This window comes from Lampris incognitus, chromosome 16, assembly GCF_029633865.1.
Source record: "Lampris incognitus isolate fLamInc1 chromosome 16, fLamInc1.hap2, whole genome shotgun sequence".
NCBI classification, from domain to species: Eukaryota; Metazoa; Chordata; class Actinopteri; order Lampriformes; family Lampridae; genus Lampris; species Lampris incognitus.
This window is the reverse complement of record NC_079226.1, coordinates 28,817,537-28,836,538: the sequence shown is the minus strand read 5'-3', so window position 1 is coordinate 28,836,538 and position 19,002 is coordinate 28,817,537. Positions and strand designations below refer to the sequence as shown.

Sequence of the window (19,002 nt, the reverse complement as noted above, 5' to 3'; positions counted from 1 at the left end):
TAAGAAACAGTGGAGACTGCGTACTTTGTCAGTGTCTGAGTCTAGCATAGAGATGTTGTCAGAGACCGACACGGAGCCTTGAGAGTGGGTGCTCTGACTGGCTGATTCCGGTGTGATGGTCCTGGAGTGTGGGGGCTCCATCCCAACTCTGGGAAAGGTCTTGGTTTGGGGCAGATCCAGACCAGGGCTGTTAGAGACACTCAGCTCAGACAGTCGAGAGCCCTGGAGAAGTGAGGTTTGGAGCCCTTCTTGGATCCTGTCCTCAGAACATTCCAGTCTCCTAAAAACCTCTGGGGAGCTCAAGGAGGCTTCGTCGCGAGAAACACACAAACTGTCTGTGAATGCTCTATGAGAAATATCTGAAATGGCAAAAAAATACAAAACACAGGATATATTAAATCTTACTATGTAAGGCCGAGATATTTTTGTTTTAATAAAATGGTCGAAATGAGTGTGGTAACATTTGGTATTTGGTATCAACCTTTCTGTGTGTAGCCCTGGTTGTGAGCAGGTGTGTCCTGCTGTTGGCAGCGTTGTCGCAGGTTCTGTAGCTCTCTTTGCTGATAGGCTAGCTCCTCTTCCTGCACTGCTAGATCTTCCTGTAGGCCTCGAAGCTCCGCCTTCAGACGTTGGTTATTGGTCTCCAGGTCAGCAAGGGCACGGTCTTTTGTCTGATGGACAAAGAAAGGGAATGAACATAAAATCCCGCCGTATGAATCCAATTAACTTATGCTGCCATAATTTTGGATCATATGATAATGCTGCCTAGTCTGCAGCGCGTGAGTCAAACACCTAATAAGAAATCAGGACTTATTTATAATAAATTATATTCTATACTCCGGTTGTATAATTGTACCTGTCCTTCCTCCAATAATTTCTCAGCTCTTTCTGTGCTGGTGCTGAGCCCCTCCTTCACAGTAGCCAGCTCCCCTCTCAGGGCCTGGTGCTCAGCCCTGAGCCTAGCTAGCTCAGCTTCTCTTTGTCTCAAGGCGGCATCTGTTTTAGCCAGGGTTACTTCAGCATGGGTCTGGAAATAGGTACATTTGTGTTAGCGTCATTACCATCATATCACCACTTTAGTTTGAAGGTAGTTTTCAAGAATATGCTATTTTCACATACCAAATTTCATGCTTTTGAGACTTTTCACTCCTGTTGCAGACAAAACTGCCATCTGGTTACATAACAGCATCAGCAGATAAACTCAAATCGTGTTTCTTATTGCAGCAGACGTAATTTCCAAACAGTCCACTTGTATTCTTGCTGTGTTAACTGGCAATAAAGCTGCTGCAAGTTATACAGCCAGGACTCAAAACAACTTGGTATACGGTAGCTGAGCTGACTCAGTCTGTATTTTGCTAAAAAACACCAGTTAGTTACAAATGTATCGACAGAATGCCAAGACAAGCTAAAGCCCGTAGACAGAGGAAGTAGGCCTACAGTTTGCATCGCTTTTGTCTGACCACAACGGTTCCTTACCACATCAGAGAAAAATCCCAAATCAAAATAAAAGAATTATAGTTGTTGAAAAACAAGAGCCAGATGGCATTCTACCCTCTACTTCCTGATTCTGAAGTCACTTCCTCCGCATGTATGAGTAAGATTCTGCAGTCTTGTGCAACAACAGAACTCAGCCTCCCCACTGTTTAATTATAGCCAGCTGTGGTTCATCTAGCTGCTACTACTACTACTACTTTCAGCTGCTCCCGTTAGGGGTCGCCACAGTGGATCATCTGTTTCCATTTCTTCCTGTCCTCTGCATCTTCATCTGTCACACCAGCAATCTGCATGTCCTCCCTCACCACATCCATAAACCTCCTCTTTGACTTTCCTCTTTTCCTCTTCCCTCGCAGCTCCATATTCAGCATCCTTCTCCCAATATACCCAGCATCTCTCCTCCACACATGTCCAAACCATCTCAATCTTGCCTCTCTGGCTTTGTCTCCAACCCGTCCAACCGGAGCTGTCCCTCTAATATACTCGTTCCTAATCCTGTCATTCTTTGTCACTCCCAATGAAAATCTTAGCATCTTCAACTCTGCCACCTCCAGCTTCGCCTCCTGTCTTTTTGTCAGTGCCACTGTCTCCAAATCATACAACATAGCTGGTCTCACTACCATCTTGTAAACCTTCCCTTCAACTCTTGCTGGTACCCTTCTGACGCAAATCACTCCTGACACTCTTCTCCACCCACTCCACCCTGCCTGCACTCTCTTCTTCACCTCTCTACTGCACTCCCCGTTACTTTGGACAGTTGACCCCAAGTATTTAAACTCGTTTGCCTTCGTCACCTCTACTCCTTGCATCCTCACCATTCTGCTGTCCGCCCTCTCATTCACGCTGCTAATATCTGTTTTTTGCGAGTAACACAGCATTCAGCTGTGTCATTATTAGCCTTGTTCTGTAAACCAAGGTGAATTCTCAAGTTGACCTGATCGCTGACCCCTCACATCCAGCTCATCACCTCTTCCAGCTCCTTCCCTCAGGGAGGCTCTACAGGTCACTGTCCACTAAGACTAAATGCTTCATAAAGTTTTTTCCCCCTAGCTATCAGGACTCTGAATTCCCGTCCTCACACACCGCTGGCATGCATACTAACATTCCCCTAATTGTTGTGTGTAATATGCTTGTTTCTGCTATCGTTTAACTGTATTGTTTGTGATAATATGTTATGGGGAGTGTCTGCTGTTGTCCATGGATGTATTGTGCTGCAGCTTAACGCGTACCGAAAACAAATTCTACCCACCTTGGTCGTGTGGCTAATAAAACAATCTAATCTAATCCGCACAGTAACCCATCTCTTTCCAGACATTATTAGTTGTGAAAACAAGACATGATTGAAAATGAAAATGTGGTCATGAGCAGGTCATAGTCTACCGTCTTTGTAGTAAAAAAAAAAAAAAAAAGCAAATAAAAATATTGACTTCTTAAACAATTGGCTAAAATGTATGTAAATTAAAACGAATTAAAGGCCTAACGATGGGAAACCGAATATGATGATAATGTATGGCTGGGCGGTATTCACAAAATCAAATATCACGATATTTTTGACTCAATACCTTAATAGTGATAATGTGATTATATTTTGGGAATAACTTGGTGCTTTCATAAGATATCTACATACAAGAACATTTTGAGAAATGATCATGTTAGGTAGAGGCATTCATTGTTCATTTCAAATGACATCATGATATATCACAATATTACGAAACCCCAAATGATATCTAATCCCATATCAAAATTATACTGATATATTTCCCAGCTCTATGACAATGGTGTGCTCTCATGACCATCACACACCATAAAATTCATTTCTCAATATTAGTCAGTCACTGGAAACAGTCGTTAATTGGGAAAATAAAACGTTTGTATGTAAGGATTGATCTTGTTCAATGCCTCATATGTCCCCCCCCCCTCCTCTTTCCAAACAATATAGCCTCTACTCATAATGCGAATATGTCTACAGCCCTGTCCATCGATTGCCATCTTTGGGACCCCGGATGAGTCAGTCCAATTAAATTCTATGCAAACAGAAATGATTAATTTCACATCTTGACTAGCCAGAAGATGTCTGCTCCTACAGTAGAACTCTCCTAACCCTCCCTCTTCTTCACAGTGGTTCAAAGACAGTTTTTTTCTCAAACTTGAGAGAATTAAGAGTAAATTAAATATACAGTGAGATGACATACTAACAAGTTTTTTTCACAAATGGCAACCTTTTTATCATACTTTAAAAACTTGCAGGTCCTGCCAGACTAAGGGCTGGTTTGTAAAAAAATTGTTACGTGTATATGGCTGATTTGTTAAATTCTGGTATATGTATGTGTACTCTTCAATCTAAATGAGCCAGGGTGGAGTGTGTGAATGTTGGTATGGTTGGGTGCCTGGGATTTTGTATTTTCTTTTCCTACTATTTGAGTGTTACTAACAACAAGTTTTCTTTTCCATGTTAAAAATTTTAAAAATGTACATCCGCACGCTCATTGTTATGTCATCTGATACTGCTTTCAATAAAAATACTTTGCAATATAGCCTCTAACTCACCATCACTTCCTTCTCTGCTTTTTCTTGTTTGGCTTTGCTTTCCATTAGCTGAAGACTCAGTTCCTGGATAAAGGCTCTCTGTGAGGCTACTTCCAGTCTTAGGCGTTCTATTTCCTCCTGGAGCTGACCTTCTCGCTTCCTCAGCGCCTCACGTTCAGCAAAAAGCTCTCCCTTCACGGTTTCCAGAGTGATTACCTCTGCCCTCCCTTCAGCTACTAGTTTCTCCAAAGTTCCTACCTTGGCCCTCAGTTCTTGGACTTGTCTCTCATGCATGAGATTGTTTTCCTTGACAACATCCATTTCTCTTTTCATCTCCTCTTCCCTTATTTTCAGCATTTCCATCTCCTGCACCCTATCCTGCTCCTGCCTTTTCAATTCTGTGACTAAGGTGCAAAGTTGGGCCTTTTCCCCGCAAAGGGTGTTCATCTCAGAGAATTGAGCTTGCCAACAGTCCCTCTCCTCTTCCAACACCTTCCAATGCTCCTCCTTCTCTTCCAGCCGCTCTGCGTGGGCTCTGACCTCAGTCAGCTCAGCTTCTTTCAGCACAAGCAGACCCTGGAGTGCATCTGCCTTTTCCCTTTCCTCTATCAGTCTCTTCCCCAACGCTTCCCCGTTCCCTCTGTACTCCTCTTCCTGGGTGAGAAGTAATCGCTCTAGTGCCTCTTTCTCTGCCTCTGCCGTCTCCAGCTGACTCTGTACAGCCTCAAGACGAGCGTGGAGAGAGTGAGATGAGGCGGAGTGGGTCAGGCGCAGTTCTTGCTTCAGACTGTCCGGCGCTCCCTTCCTCCCTGCCCCTCTGATAGGACAGTGGTGTGGTTCGGGACTACGAGAAGGGGAAGGGTTGACACTGTCACCATCCTGGGAATCGCTGACTTCGTGTAGAGTGGGCCCAAGCGTGGCAAGCTCTGCTTGCAGCGTGCTTATGACCTCATGTAGGCGCTCCTCTTCTTCCTGTTTATCCTGGCGCAGCCTCGTGATGTCACAGTGCAGGTGTTCCACCTGAGAGCGCAGGTCCTCAAGCTCAGCCTCCAAAGCCTTTGGAGAGAGAGAAAGTTAGATCTCAAAGTTAGAAACCAAGATCAAAATACATGTCTTAGTGCTGCACAACAGTGGCATTCATTGTGGATGAAAATATTTTTTGTAAGAAAAAAAAAAAAAGCCACACTTTACTGTTGTGCAAATCCATAATTCAATTATGTTGCGGACACCATCAAAGATCATTGTACAGTTTGCTGGCTAGCCAGTGTTGAAATGCCAAAATTACTGCCATGTTAAACATCATCTGTTGCCACTGATATGATAGAGACCTTTGCATAAATGATGATGCCTGTCAGTTATCAGACATTCTGATCCACTGAGCACAAATTAACCTTTAAATTGATGACAACTATCCAGTGTATGTGTGCGTGTGCATATGTGTGTGCGCACGCTTACACTGTTATCCCCAGTGTTCTCCAACTGCTGCTCCAGCCTCTGGATCTCCTGGTTGAGGTGGTCTATCTCTTGATTTTTCTCCTCAAGCAGTGCAGATGAGAGGCTCTGCTCTCCTCCTTCCTCATTCTTTCTTCCCTCTTGCTCTTCCTGCAAAATGGTGAGGGTGGACACATTCTCCTACAAGGGAGTAGCAAACAGGCTTTGTTTACACTTCCACCTCTTGAAAAAGTAATTTGTTTCAGTAATGAACATATGAGGCCAAATAATTTAAATAGATGAAAGAAGAAAAAAAATTTGCCGTGAAAGAGAAACTTGCCTTTAGTTGGGCAATCTCTTCTTGGAGCTGATTAACCTGAGCTGCATTGTGATCGGTCAGCATCTCCAGCTGTAACGTCAGGTGTTTTAGCTCGGCCTCTTTGATGCCCAAGTCCCTTTGCACCTGCTCCAGTTCACTAACCAGGACCTCCACCTTAAAAGTTATCAAATTACTCAATTAGATGTATGTAGTATTTACTACTTCAGCCTGAAAGTAGTCAATTTTAACTTTGACTTTAAAGAGGTCATATCACATACCCCCCCCCCAAAAAAGGGGGGGATTTCCCTCCCCTTTTGCCCCCAATTGCATCCGACCAATTACCCCACTCTTCCGAGCTGTCCCGGTCGCTGCTCCACCCCGTCTGCTGATCCAGGAAGGGCTGCAGATTACCACATGCCTCCTCCAATACATGTATCGGATACATGTCAGGTGAAAAGAAGTGGCCAGTTTCACCTGACAGTGAGGAGTTTTGCCAGGGGGATGTAGCGTGTGGGATGATTACGCTACTCCCCCCACTTCCCCCAAACAGGCGCCCCGACCGACCAGAGGAGACGCTAGTGCAGCAACTAGGACACATACCCACATCCTGCTTCCCACCCGCAGGCACGGCCAATTGTGTCTGTAGGGACACCTGGCTAAGCCGGAGGTAACATGGGGATTCGAACCGGTGATCCCTGTGTTGGTAGGCAACGGAATAGGTTTTTTCCCTTTCTAAGTGTGTTATATAGCTGGGAGGTGCATGTAAAATGTCTGCAGAGTTACAAAGCCCAAAGTCCATGCCAAAGGAGTTATTCTCTCTGACAGAAAACACTGCCTGAAATGCCTCGTTTGTTGTCCAGCGTTTTTTTTCCATTACTTATCTACATCACTATGTAACACATTTTCATAATGGCCACACAGCGGCTAGTTTGGCCCACCCTCAAACAAAGTTTGGTAGAGCGGACGGGTCACAGGTTTTGGTGCAACACCGGGAAGAGCTTGGTTAGCACGTAAGGCAAATTCCCTTTGTATGGAATTCCAAAGGAAGACGAAATGAGTAATCAGTGATTAAAATTCCTTTTTACCACAATTCCTGAGCAGTACAACCCCAAACTTTTATGTCCCCTTCATTTTACTGAGGACTGCTACCTGAACCAGGCACAGTTCAATGCTGGAATTTCAATTTGTTTGCCTTTCTTAAAGAAAGCACCAGACAACAATGAATACAGTTTCTTTTTTCAGGCCAACAACAGCCATATGACAACATTTTTATTTGTTCATGCCATATTTTCGGCTAGGCTAGTGCAAAAAGACGGGGCTGTTCCATCTGTAAAGGGCCATGTTGAGGATTCAGAAGCGCAAGCTGGAAGTAACACTATATCACTGAAATGTTTGTCTTGTAATTGGACCAAATGGCTTGTGAATTCAGTTTCAGTGCAGATAATTGGCATATACAGTGAAGCTAAAGTTATTTAGAGAGCTAACGGCGATTTGCTTAAAACACAGCCATGCACCAAGCAGTCAGTTTACATGCCTTTATTTCAACCATATCCACTCAAAATCATGGCATTATTTTCACAACTGCTGAGGATGAATGTCACCATCCCCCAAAAATGAATCTTATTCAAGTAATATGCAATCAACTGTTATAATACCAAAAGCCGTTATGCTCAAGTGAAGATATTCCAAGCCTGTCAAACTACGGTCTTCTTGGCAAATATATGTACACGTTCTCACAAAACAGTCTACTTGAGTAGTATTATAGGCATTTAATGTACTCCAGCATACAAATAGCCAACAATGCAGGGAGCTAAGTCATTTGGCGACAGCAGAATAACATTTTACTACCTATGTAACATTTATTTCCTAACAGCAGACGTTTTCCACTTCTTCAGTTAGCATTTTAGTGCATTTCCCACACGTACACCAATTAACAGGGGCATATATAGTATTCTTTCTTTCTTTCTTTTTTTTTTTTTACACACGGCTTGTGATTCAAAATCCACCATTATGTCACACAATAAGCAGGTAATGAGCATAATATTTACCAGACATCCTACTGTAATCTTTGTTGCTGTGGATATTTGTGCTGTTAACTCATTTTCCGGATCGTATTCGGCCTCGAACATGTACAGATGGATTTGAGAAGTTACCATTACCAATCAAAAACGAGAAATTATGTTTTTGTACATTTGTCATTTTTAACAATTTTATCCTGTTCTATGAAGCACTTTGTAACCTTGTTTAGAAAAGTGCTATACAAATAAAGTTCTTTATTATTATTATCATTATTATTAGTAGTAGGTTTTTAGTTTTCTTGCATAACCTCCTACACTGGTGTTGCATCGAACTGTTTCCCTGTTAAGCTGTTCCCCCTGAGGCTGAGGCAGTACTAAAAGCACTGACTTCTTCCCCATGGCAGGCTTCCAGAAGTTGGCCCATCAGAAGAAAGTTGTGGGCTTTTAGAGAGGGGGGGGCCTTAAAGAGACAGCTGAAACAAGCTAAAACTTTAGGTTATTTCCATAACCCGGTTCCCTGAGTAGCATAAGGGAGATGTCTCACTATGGCGATTGAGAACAGCTTGTTTAAGACAGGATGAACTGAGGGGCTGCATAAAGGATGAGTATAAGATAAATAAGGGTTTTTTTTTTTAATTTTGAATCATGCAAAGCTACGCTAATGGAGCTCCAGAATAAAAATATAGAGTTGGAATGAGCATGCTATTGTCACTTTATGAAGGCAAAAATATTTTAATGCTAGATCTAAACCATCCTTTGAAAGCTCTGAATGAATATATTGGATGCACGAACACTATACACTGATGAGCCAAAACATTATGATCACATGCCTCATATGCTCTTGGTCCTCTGAGTGCAACCAAAACAGCATTGACCCGCTGAGGGATGGACTCCCTGAGACCCCTGAAGGTGTCCTGTGGTATTTGGCATCAAAACATTAGCAGCTGATTCTTCAATTCCTGTAAGCTGCGAAGTGGAGCTGATGTGGATCAGAACTGTCAGTCCAGCACATCCCACAGATGCTAAATTGAAATGAGATCTGGAGAATTTGGAGGCCAGGACAACACCTTGAAAGCTTCACATCATGTTCTTCAAACCATTCCCGCAAAATGTGTGCAGTGTGGCAAGGTGTATTATCCTACTGAAAGAGGCCTGCCATCAGGGAATACCATTACCATGAAGGGGTGTACCTGGTCTGCAACGATGTTACAGGTAGGTGGCACGTGTCACATTGACATCCACATGACTCAAGACTCAGGGTTTCCCAGCAGAACATTGCCCAGAGCATCAAACTCCCTCCACTGGTTTGTCAAATTCCCACAGTACATCCTGGTGCCATCATTTCTCCAGGTAAATGGCGCACATGTACATGGCCATCCACGTTATTGGAAAGGAAAGTGGGCCTCATCAGACCAGCCGACCTTCTTCCACTGCTCCAAGGTCCAGTTCCAATGTTCGCGTACCCATTATAGGCACTTTGGACAGTGGACAGGGGTCATCATGGGCCCTCTGACCGGTCTGCTGTTATGTAGCCCCATACACAGCAGGGTGCGATGCACTGTGTGTTGTGACACATTCCTTCCGTAACCATCCTTAAAATTTTCTGTGACTTAGCGTCTGGGTGGCATGGCAGTCTATTCCATTGCCAATCAACACGGGGATCGCCGGTTCGAATCCCCGTATTACCTTCGGCTTGTCAGGCATCCCTACAGACACAATTGGCTGCGTCTGCGGGTGGAAAGCCGGATGTGGGTATGTGTCCTGGTCGCTGCACTAGCGCCTCCTCTGGTCGGTCGGGACGCCTGTTCCTCTCATCCCCACTTGGCGAAACTCCTCACTGTAAGGTGAAAAGAAGCGGCTGGCAACTCCACATGTATTGGAGGAAGCATGTGGTAGTCTGCAGCCCTCCCTGGATCAGCAGAGGGGTTGGAGCAGTGACCGGGATGGTTCGGAAGAATGGAGTAATTGGTCAAGTACAATTGGGGAGAAAAAGTGTGGAGGGGGGGGATTCTGTGACTTGTGCCACAGTAGACCTTCTGTCAGTTTGGACCAGACGGGATAGCCGCTGTTGCCCTCGCGCATCAATATGCCTTGGGCTTCCAACACCCTCTCGCTGGTTTGTCCTTCCTCGGACCACTGTCAGTAGGCACTCGCCACTGCTGAGATGCTCTGACCCAGTCGTCCGGCCAAAACAATCTGGCTCTTGTCAAAGTCGCTCAGGTCTTTTCTCCTGCCCATTTTTCCTGCATCCAACACATATGACTACGAGAACTGATTGTTGGCTTACCATCTAATCTACCCAGACCCTGACATGTGCCCTTTTTTGGAGATGATGACAATGTTATTCTGTTCGCCTGTGAGTAGTCATAATGTTTTGGCTAATCAGTGTATATGACATAGAATTACAGAGTTGAGCACACACCACTGGCCAGATATGGCCCCAGATGCAAAGAAATGAATCCAGGCCTGAAGCCATTTCAGTCACAATCCATATCTATTTAAATTCTTTTAAAAGAACTCAGACTGTCTCTAGCGATAGCTGTTCAGCTTTTAAACAAAATAATAATAACTTTAAAATCACATACCTCTTGCTCTTTTGTTTGTAGATTTTGTTGTGCAGTGTCAAGGGCATCTCTAAGCTGCTGGGTGGGGTCAGGTGTGTTGTCGTGGTAACAATGCTTTGTCTCATCCAGCTTGGACTGCAGGGCCGAGATCTGAAGCCTGTTAGATAACTGCTGCTGCTCAAGTGCCTGCTTATCCTGACAGAGAAAGAAGGACATTGATGAGTCACTGAGAGAATGGAAGAATTAGGGCTGTTCTGAATACCCTTTTTTTGGACTTCAAATACTTGGCAGTAAGCATTCGAAGCTTCGCTACGACTGTGCAATAATCAAATTAAATAAATTAGACTATTAAAAACTAAATTGCTTATATGTTTAGCTTTATTATCAATTAATCATGTTTTTATCACGTGATCATTAGGCTGTTATTGTAATTCATAATTATACTATTGAGAGACAAAAGCAAAATTGGACTTCAAGATATTTTTTTATTGAAACTAGTGTAGTGCCCGTTCGGGTGTAATCCCCCCTCATAACACAATGTGGGTTGCAAAGGCAGAGTGCCGCTGTTTGTCTAGTCGCCACAGGGAGAACGTCTGCCTGCCTGCCTGTATATATGTCCTTCAATTTTCTCGACAACCACTCATCCAAACGACTTCACAATCGACACTTGGGACCTGCCAAGTGTGAAGTCGATCGGATGCACGGTTGTCAAGAATAGTCAAGGACAGACAGATTCCTTCCATTTTAGTTAGATAAACTGGCTACAAAAACACTTTCAAAGTGAAATCGGTTGCTCATGAAAAAAAAAGGCTTTTTGTCAGTGTAGACCTTTATATCTCATCTCATCTCATCTCATCATCAGCTGCTTCTCCGTGGTTGGGTTGCGGTAGCAGCAAGCTAAGTAGGGCACTCCAGGCGTCGCTCCTCCTGGGGGATCCCAAGGTGTTCCCAGGCCAGACTGGACATGTAGTCCCTCCAGCGAGTTCTGGACCTACCCAGGGTCTCCTCCCAGTTGGATGTGCCCAGAAACCCTCCAAAGGAAGGCGTCCAGGAGGCATCCTAATCCGATGCCCGAACCACCTCAACTGGCTCCTTTCGATGTGAAGGAGCAGCGGCTCTACTCCTTGTAGACCTTTACATGAAATCTTAAATAATTAACAGGATGCTGCGTTCACATGGACACCGTTTTTTACGTGCTGTATTGCCAACTGCAGTTTACAGCCCCCCCCCAAAAAGAATAAGGAAAAAAAAGAATACAGATTTCGTCGTCAGTTACCATGGTAACAACCGAGGGCTTCGAAGCATTCCGGTCAACCCTAGAATTTGCAATTTTATTTCACATGTGCTTTTATCCAAAGGGACGTACATCTGAGAGCTAATAAATCACAAGCAAGGATCTAGACAGGAGAGAACACAAGTAAGTGCCATAAAGCTAAGTTCGAGTCCGATAGGACGTAGGTGCCAACAGGCAGTGCACAGAGGCAATGCATAGAAGCAGATTATTTCCCTTTTTTTTCTTAAGTCCATCAATTGCAGAGGTTTTCATGGAAGAACTGGGTCTTCCGTCTTTTCTTAAAGAATGAGAGGGACTCTGCCAATCAAACACAGTTTGGTAACTCGTTCCACCACCACGGAACTACAAAAGAGAAGAGTCTAGCTAGCGACTTAGGGCCCTGTTGTGGTGGGAGTACCAGGCACCCTTTATTGGCAGAGTGTAATGAGTGGGAGGGAGCATAGACCTGAATGAAGGAGTTCAGGTAGGCAGGAGCTGTATTAGTTGTTGTTTTGTCAGCGAGTGTCAGGGTCAGAAAGAATTGAGGGTGTGGAATATTTATGCATATGAAAAAAGCTAAATTGCACCAAAGTTGTTATGCATAAGTTCTTACTTGTGTGAGCTCCTGTTCTCTTAGCTTCATTCTGTGGAGCTCTTGTTCAAGCTGACTGACAGATCTGTTACTCTCAGCGCTACTAAGCAACGCCTGCTCCAGCTCTCTGATTCGCCCGGCTAGCTTGTCAATCTCCTCATTGCGCTCAGCAATGTCACGCTGGGCTTGCTGATTGGCTAGAAGAAGGGAGGCGTGGTCCTCCGTCCTGTCTTTAATAACTGCTTGGAGACTCTCCACCTAAGGAGATATACAGGACAGCAGTTTGGATTACAGGATTGAATACAGTTTGGAGGTGGTTTTAGAGGCAGAAGATGCAACTGGTTGCTAATGAAGCCATGCTGAATCTGTTGCCATTGCTATGAAGCTAAAGAAATTAAGCCATTCCAGTGAGCCGCAGTACTCAAGAGGAGTAAAAGATGGAAATAAAGTTAAGGAATAGCAAAAACAATATACCAGTGGACAGACACTGAAAAGTTAAGGTTGAAACTAAGAAGCAAGAAGCAGGGGTGCACATTCAAGGTCAAATGCATCTACTAATCTATGGGTAATCACACAGAGGTTAGGTTGATCTGTACCACACCATGCATGAGATGGGACAAAAGCTACAACTGGATTCCATACCTGCAGAACCAAGTCCTCAATCTACAGCATACCGTTCAGAGCGGGAACAAACACACAGCAAACATTGGGTTCATTGGGAATCAATGACCAGTGAATACAAAAGTCTAAACAACAAGCCAGTTTCTTTAGTTACTTGGTTTACAGTCCAGTAGCTACTACATCAGACACCATCACACAACACATGCACACAAACAACCAACTCAAATGATGACCTATCCCATGATAGGTCAATGATGACCTAAATGATGGCATATCCCCATGTCCCGGTCCTTCTTCTTATGGGTTCTCATATAAAAATTTTCTGAAAAACTATTTACACGTGGTGAACTGGGGTCTCAAAGCAAAAAAAAGAAAAGAAAAAAGTCATGGGTGTCTTAGAAGGTTAAAATAAAAAACAACAAAAAACCCTCATACTGTATACAGTTTTAAAATCAGGCTAGCAGGCCTTACCTGCTCTCCATTGTTATCCCCACTAGCTTGGCCTCGAGCTGTCTGTCTGAGCAGGGCCTCCAGTCTCCGAATCTCTTGCTGGAACTCGTCCCTCTCATGCTCACGCTCCACAGCCTGCTCCTGTACACAGAGGAAGACATTGGCCCATAGTCACTGCACCACACAAAATCCATGGTGCGGTAATCTGAGTTCATTCATTAAAATATCATGTCGGTGGTTACCACTATGGAGACACTCTACCATGCCTCTCTGGCAGCAGTGGCCCCAAAGAAAGTAAATTAAAATCAATATGTAAATGAAATGTTCCATCATCCACAGCCAAGCATAAACTCAATGGATCATCAACTAGGTTGTTCAAAAAGGGAAAGAAAACTGACATTTTTGGCAGCAGGATCCCATAAAACAATAGAGGAGGTTGTCATATCTGGAGGCAAAATATCTTTGTAATCTAAGTACTGGGTATTCCTCCTCTAATAAATCACTCCCTTCCTCATGAACCCGAATGCTATAACCACAATGTTTTCCCAAATCATTTAGATGTAAAGCAATCCTTAAATATAGTCTACAATAGGAAATTGAAAATGTAGCGTCAAATGTTACTTCTCAATTGGGCTACTAGGACCTGTTTCAAAGGACAGTACTGACCCAAACTGACAAAATATTACTTTTAGAGATGTTTATAAATGAAACTGTATTCTTGCAAAACAGTGTTTTTAATGAATCACTCAGGGGACATGCAAACCATCAAAAGGAAACGATGGGGTCAAGAAATTGAAAACGGTAAATATCAGACACTGGGCAAAATGCCTATCATCATAGCAACCAGGCTATTACATAGTACCACATCGTTAATCCTGCTGCTAACTATTATGAGTATGGGCCATTACGTTAGAGGTTAAGCATCAGCACTTACAAAAAAACATCAAGAATTTGGGCTAAGACAATGTGAGATCATATTTGCAATTACATGCGAGCTGCTCTTAGCTGTATTATGATAACATATTTGGATATAAAACGTGTTAAAAAAGAGGGTACATACCAAAAGAAGCTTTGTTAAACATTCACCTTTGAACCCAAATTTGTCAAAACTTACGTCTATAAATTGGCGGTTGTTTTTGAGCTGTTTCTCAAGTGCTTGGATATGTTGATTGAGGTCGTCTGTGTGGGTCTTGTGCTGCTGCTCTCTCTCCAGGCCTTTGGTCTCCTGTTCATCCATCTCTGTCTCCAGAGCCCTGAGCCGCTTGGACAGGGTGCTATGGTCCTTCTCTGCCTGCCGCTGCAAGTCCAGCCTTTCGCCGGCCAAACGTTCAGCCTCTGCCAGCAGACCTTCATCAGAGCAGAAAAGGATCAGGGTGACTATTACATTTAAGTAAGAACAAACACAGATTTCAAAAGCAGACAAGACATATGAAAGGAGTTAACGGATACAGTACAATCCATTCAGACAGGCCATGAGTGCCGTGTTGTCTAAAAGCTCCAATTCAAAGCATTGTTCACATGATGGAACCAAATAATAATTTCAACCAAATCATACATCACTCCAAGAGCTTCTGCAACAAACCCTTGGCAATGACAGTGTTATAAACAACAAACTCAAACCGCACAGCAAATGTAATGCATAACTATCCCCAAAACACCTCACTGCACACACACATACTCCACTCTGACCCACAAACCTGTGCCAGGCTCTAGGCAATGGCCTATGGAGAGAGCAAACACCTGAGCATGACCATTACATAAGCAGCATATGGTCATGTCGACCACAAGTCATACATCATCATGTTAACACACCATCTTAATGCAAAACTGTATTTCACTGTATTATTTTGCCACTACTGGTGTGCTCTTCTCCCACTTAATGTGCTATTCCCTTTCTCATCTCACCTTTCTCTCTCTTTCCTAACCCAGCAGAAAGATGGTCCTTCTGGCGCAGAAGTATCGTGTGCTCCTCGCTGAGCACCTGGTGCTGCAACTGGATACTTTCAAGCTCCGCGCGGAGGCCCTCCATCTGGTGTAGATGAACCTTGAGGCCCTCTAGCTCCTCCACCAGCCTCTCCTCTTGTGCCTCCTTCTGCTGCAGAGCCTCCTCCATTGTTGCCTTTTCAGTCGCATAGCCCTCCAGCAGGCCTGAACACAGTATGCATATTCAAGTTCATGGTGTGTGTGTGTGTGTGTGTGTGTGTGTGTGTGTGCGCACGCGCGCGTGGTAGGACATTCACGACTGCTCCATTTTAGTAGTCTTCAACTACTCCCAATAAGTAGTCGAGTAGTCGATTCATTGTGGCTGATATATAATTTTTTTTACCCAATAACAACAATCAATTCTCATCAAAAAAAGGTTTCAAATACAACCAGTAAAGGGTTAACTAATGTAGGCGGGACCAACCTAGGGGTAGATGAAATAGCGGACTCCTCAATTGGCTCTGAGAGGCTGTTTACAAATGAGCTGCAATCTGATTGGACTAAACCCCCAGAAAGCCTGTCGGAGCTGGAGCATTTGATTGCACTAACAACGCGACTGCTTTCTTGCAGGTTTCAGTTTAACTTGTGACCGTGTTAAAGCAATGTTATGCGACTTTTTTTTTACCTTTAAGTAACGGCTTCTCAAAGTCATTTTGATAGCACACTGACTTGTAATATGGAGAACAGTGCCTCTTTCATTCCCGCGCCCCGAATGCCTGTTCTTGAACTATATAACCTGGATTGAGCGAGTACAATCTCCCGCGAGTGATATTTTTTTCCCTAGGATGGCAAAGTCAGTGTACCATCAAAATGATTTTGAAGCTGTTATTTTAAGGTAAAAAAAAGTTGCATAATGTTGCTTTAACTGGTGATGCTGGGTTCGTACGTGGTTGTCGTGATGACGGCAGCTAAAGCCTAAAAGCCTTAAATTATCTTAAATTGAATGTTCAATTCATTTGGTCCTTTTTGTCCTACATTATGTAAATTAAACGGTGTCATTAACAAGAAGCAGTCACATTTCTTGGAGTTATTTTCAATATGGGGAAAAAACATAGATTAGCAGAGCAGCTGGTGACTAATGAGGAATTTGGTATTATAACATTTCAGGTTAAATGATAGAAAATAGGTCACGTTGTGGGAGTGTAGAAATGAGGAGACGGAGAGATCGAGTCGAGTCAATTCTGTTCACTCGCCACACAAAACGACACCGATACAGCACAATCTCTCGTGGCAACCAGCTAACTGTTAGGCTGCTGAAAACATGGCTCCACCCCGGAAACTCTAAGCAGTGCCTACGTCAGCACTCTGAATGTCTGCCTTAAAGGAGCAGCAGCCCCTGGTGAATCTACCCTCAATTGTGTATCATCACAACGTTCCGATTGACGATAGCGGTATAAAATACAGCTACACTGCCAGCTGTGATTTGTTTCCCAAACCATAAGAAACGTTTCAAGAGGTGAATGAGTCTTGCTAAGCACAATTTAACTTGTGTGAAAGGTTAGCGTAGATATTAAACACCCATGAGTGTGTATTTAAAATTGATTAAAGCCAAATTAGATGTTTTTAGGGGGACACTACATGCTCTGTTAGTGTTTTCAACAACTGCTGTCACTAAAGTTACCAGTTAACATGGTCACCCCTTAAACCAAAACGCAAGGATAACGGGAGTCTTTCCTTCTCTAAATACCTTAAACTCTGTTTATTTAACACTGCATAATGTAGAAAACGATTGCGCAAACCAAACAAATCTATGTTGGAACCACAGCACCCACAGCTGCATATCTGCTGTAAATGCATTGCTAATGTTTTATTACTAGACAGTGCTAAAACCACAGACAAACGATTAGTCTACAACTATGCACAATGTCGACTAGTGGTTTTGATAGTCTACTAGTTGACTATTCTGTGAAACCCCTAGTGTGTTCGTGCATGTGTGTGTGTGTGTGGGGGGGGTATTTATGCACAGAATTCAAACACTCATGTAAAATATCCTGAGAGGTGTAGTTCAATGTTTCACTTTGAACGCTTAAAAAAGAAGAAAAGCGGAGGGAAAATTAACATTTCTGGTCAGTGGGGTTGACAGTGCAGTAGGCAATGAAAATGTACTGCTTACCCTCAGCCTTATGCAGTTCCAGCTGGAGTTGGCTCTTTTTTCCTGCCTCCTGATCAAGCTGCTCCAAAAGCAGCTTATGCTGCACTAGGAGCTGGGCGGAGTCTTCCCTGCCCTGAGAGAAGCGCTCCTCCAGAGAGAGGTGAACACCATGAGTCTGCTCCAGCTAGAGATTAAAAAAAAAAATGACAGAAGAAAAATAAGATCAATGAGGCGGAGCTCTTGTCACGGGTCATCTTTCTGAATCAGAATCATATTTATAGGCCATGTAGGTTTGTGCACATGGAATTTGACTCCAGTTTCGTGGCTCTCCCAGTGTACTCAACATAGAAAAACAACACTACAACACAACAATCTGCAAATATATACACAAGGATTGACTTATACAGGTAAAATAAGAGGTGATAAAGTGCAATGGTGCAGGGAATATATCAGAGCTGCTGAAAATTCTCCCTTTGCCCATTACCATGAATGCCTGCCAGATAATTACAGTGTCTGATAGGGTGACCAGATGAGAACGGGTGAAATTCGGGACAGGGGAGTTGCATGTGGGCATGGTCACGTGGCCACGGTGGGCGTGGCCTCCAGTACATAACATTCAATGTCAACGAACAGCAACAGTAAAACATGTGAAAGTCAAAACTCAACACAAAAATTCAGGGGGGAAACGTCTCAACCACCACCAATGTGTAGCACCCACCTGGCTGATGCATGACAGCCATTTTGTGCCGGAACGCTCACCACTCATCAATTTGAGGTGGAGAGGGAAGAATCGTTGAGCAACGATTTGTAATTACATTGCAATCAATGGCTTGTAATTACATTGGGTGGCCAGATGGAGAGAGCCAGGCTGGGAATTTTGCCAGGACACTGGGGAACCCCATACTCTTTGCGATAAGTGCCACGGAATCTTCTTTCTTTCTTTTTTTTCTAAATTTATTTCTGATTTCTCCCAATTTAGTGGCCAATCGATCCCCTATTTTAGTTCAAACACCTACCCTCGTACTGCATGCGTTCACCAACTGCATCTCTCCGGCCGGCAGTCTCGAAGGAGACACTTCGCCACTTTTGTGACAAGGCGAATCCAGGCCGAACCACTGCTTTTTCCGACACACACAGAGACGCATTCATGTGACGAACACAAGCCGACTCCACCCCCCTCCCAAAGACAGTGTTGCCAATTATTGCTCCTTCATCGAGTCTGGCCATAGTCGGATCTGACGAGACCGAAGCGCGAACCCCAGTCCCCAGTGGGCAACTGCATCGATACAAAGCCGATGCTTAGACCGCTACACCACCGCGGACCCAGTGCCATGGAATCATTAATGACCACAGTGAGTCAGGACCTCAGTTTAACGTCTCATCCAAAGGAGGGCATCTCGTACAGCACAGTGTCCCCGTCACTGCACTGGGTCATTGGGATTTTTAGTTGCGATTTTTATTAGGACCACAGGGAAGACTGACCCCTCAACACCACTTCCAGCAGCAAATCATTTTCCTGCGAGGTCTCCCATCCAAGTACTAACCAAGCCCATACCTGCTCAGCTTCCGTAATTTGGCAGAGCCAGAGCACATGGTGGTATGACTGCTGGCCAAAGGCAGCCAAGGCACAATGCAAATA

General features: G+C 43.9%; 1 protein-coding gene across 1 annotated transcript in view; it reads right to left on the bottom strand.

Annotated features, from left to right (window-relative positions):
* The window catches only part of pcnt (pericentrin), an 83,737-nt gene that overhangs the window by 11,952 nt on the left and 52,783 nt on the right, over positions 1 to 19,002 (bottom strand). Inside the window, exons 37-49 of the mRNA XM_056295408.1 lie at positions 17,385 to 17,547; positions 15,194 to 15,436; positions 14,403 to 14,635; positions 13,310 to 13,429; positions 12,860 to 12,880; positions 12,239 to 12,475; positions 10,374 to 10,547; positions 5,792 to 5,944; positions 5,470 to 5,652; positions 4,042 to 5,076; positions 857 to 1,027; positions 482 to 671; positions 25 to 359 (exon numbers count right to left, since the gene is read on the bottom strand). Of these exons, the coding sequence (XP_056151383.1) occupies positions 25 to 359; positions 482 to 671; positions 857 to 1,027; positions 4,042 to 5,076; positions 5,470 to 5,652; positions 5,792 to 5,944; positions 10,374 to 10,547; positions 12,239 to 12,475; positions 12,860 to 12,880; positions 13,310 to 13,429; positions 14,403 to 14,635; positions 15,194 to 15,436; positions 17,385 to 17,547 (3,258 nt within the window). The remainder of the gene's footprint in view (positions 1 to 24; positions 360 to 481; positions 672 to 856; positions 1,028 to 4,041; positions 5,077 to 5,469; positions 5,653 to 5,791; positions 5,945 to 10,373; positions 10,548 to 12,238; positions 12,476 to 12,859; positions 12,881 to 13,309; positions 13,430 to 14,402; positions 14,636 to 15,193; positions 15,437 to 17,384; positions 17,548 to 19,002) is intronic.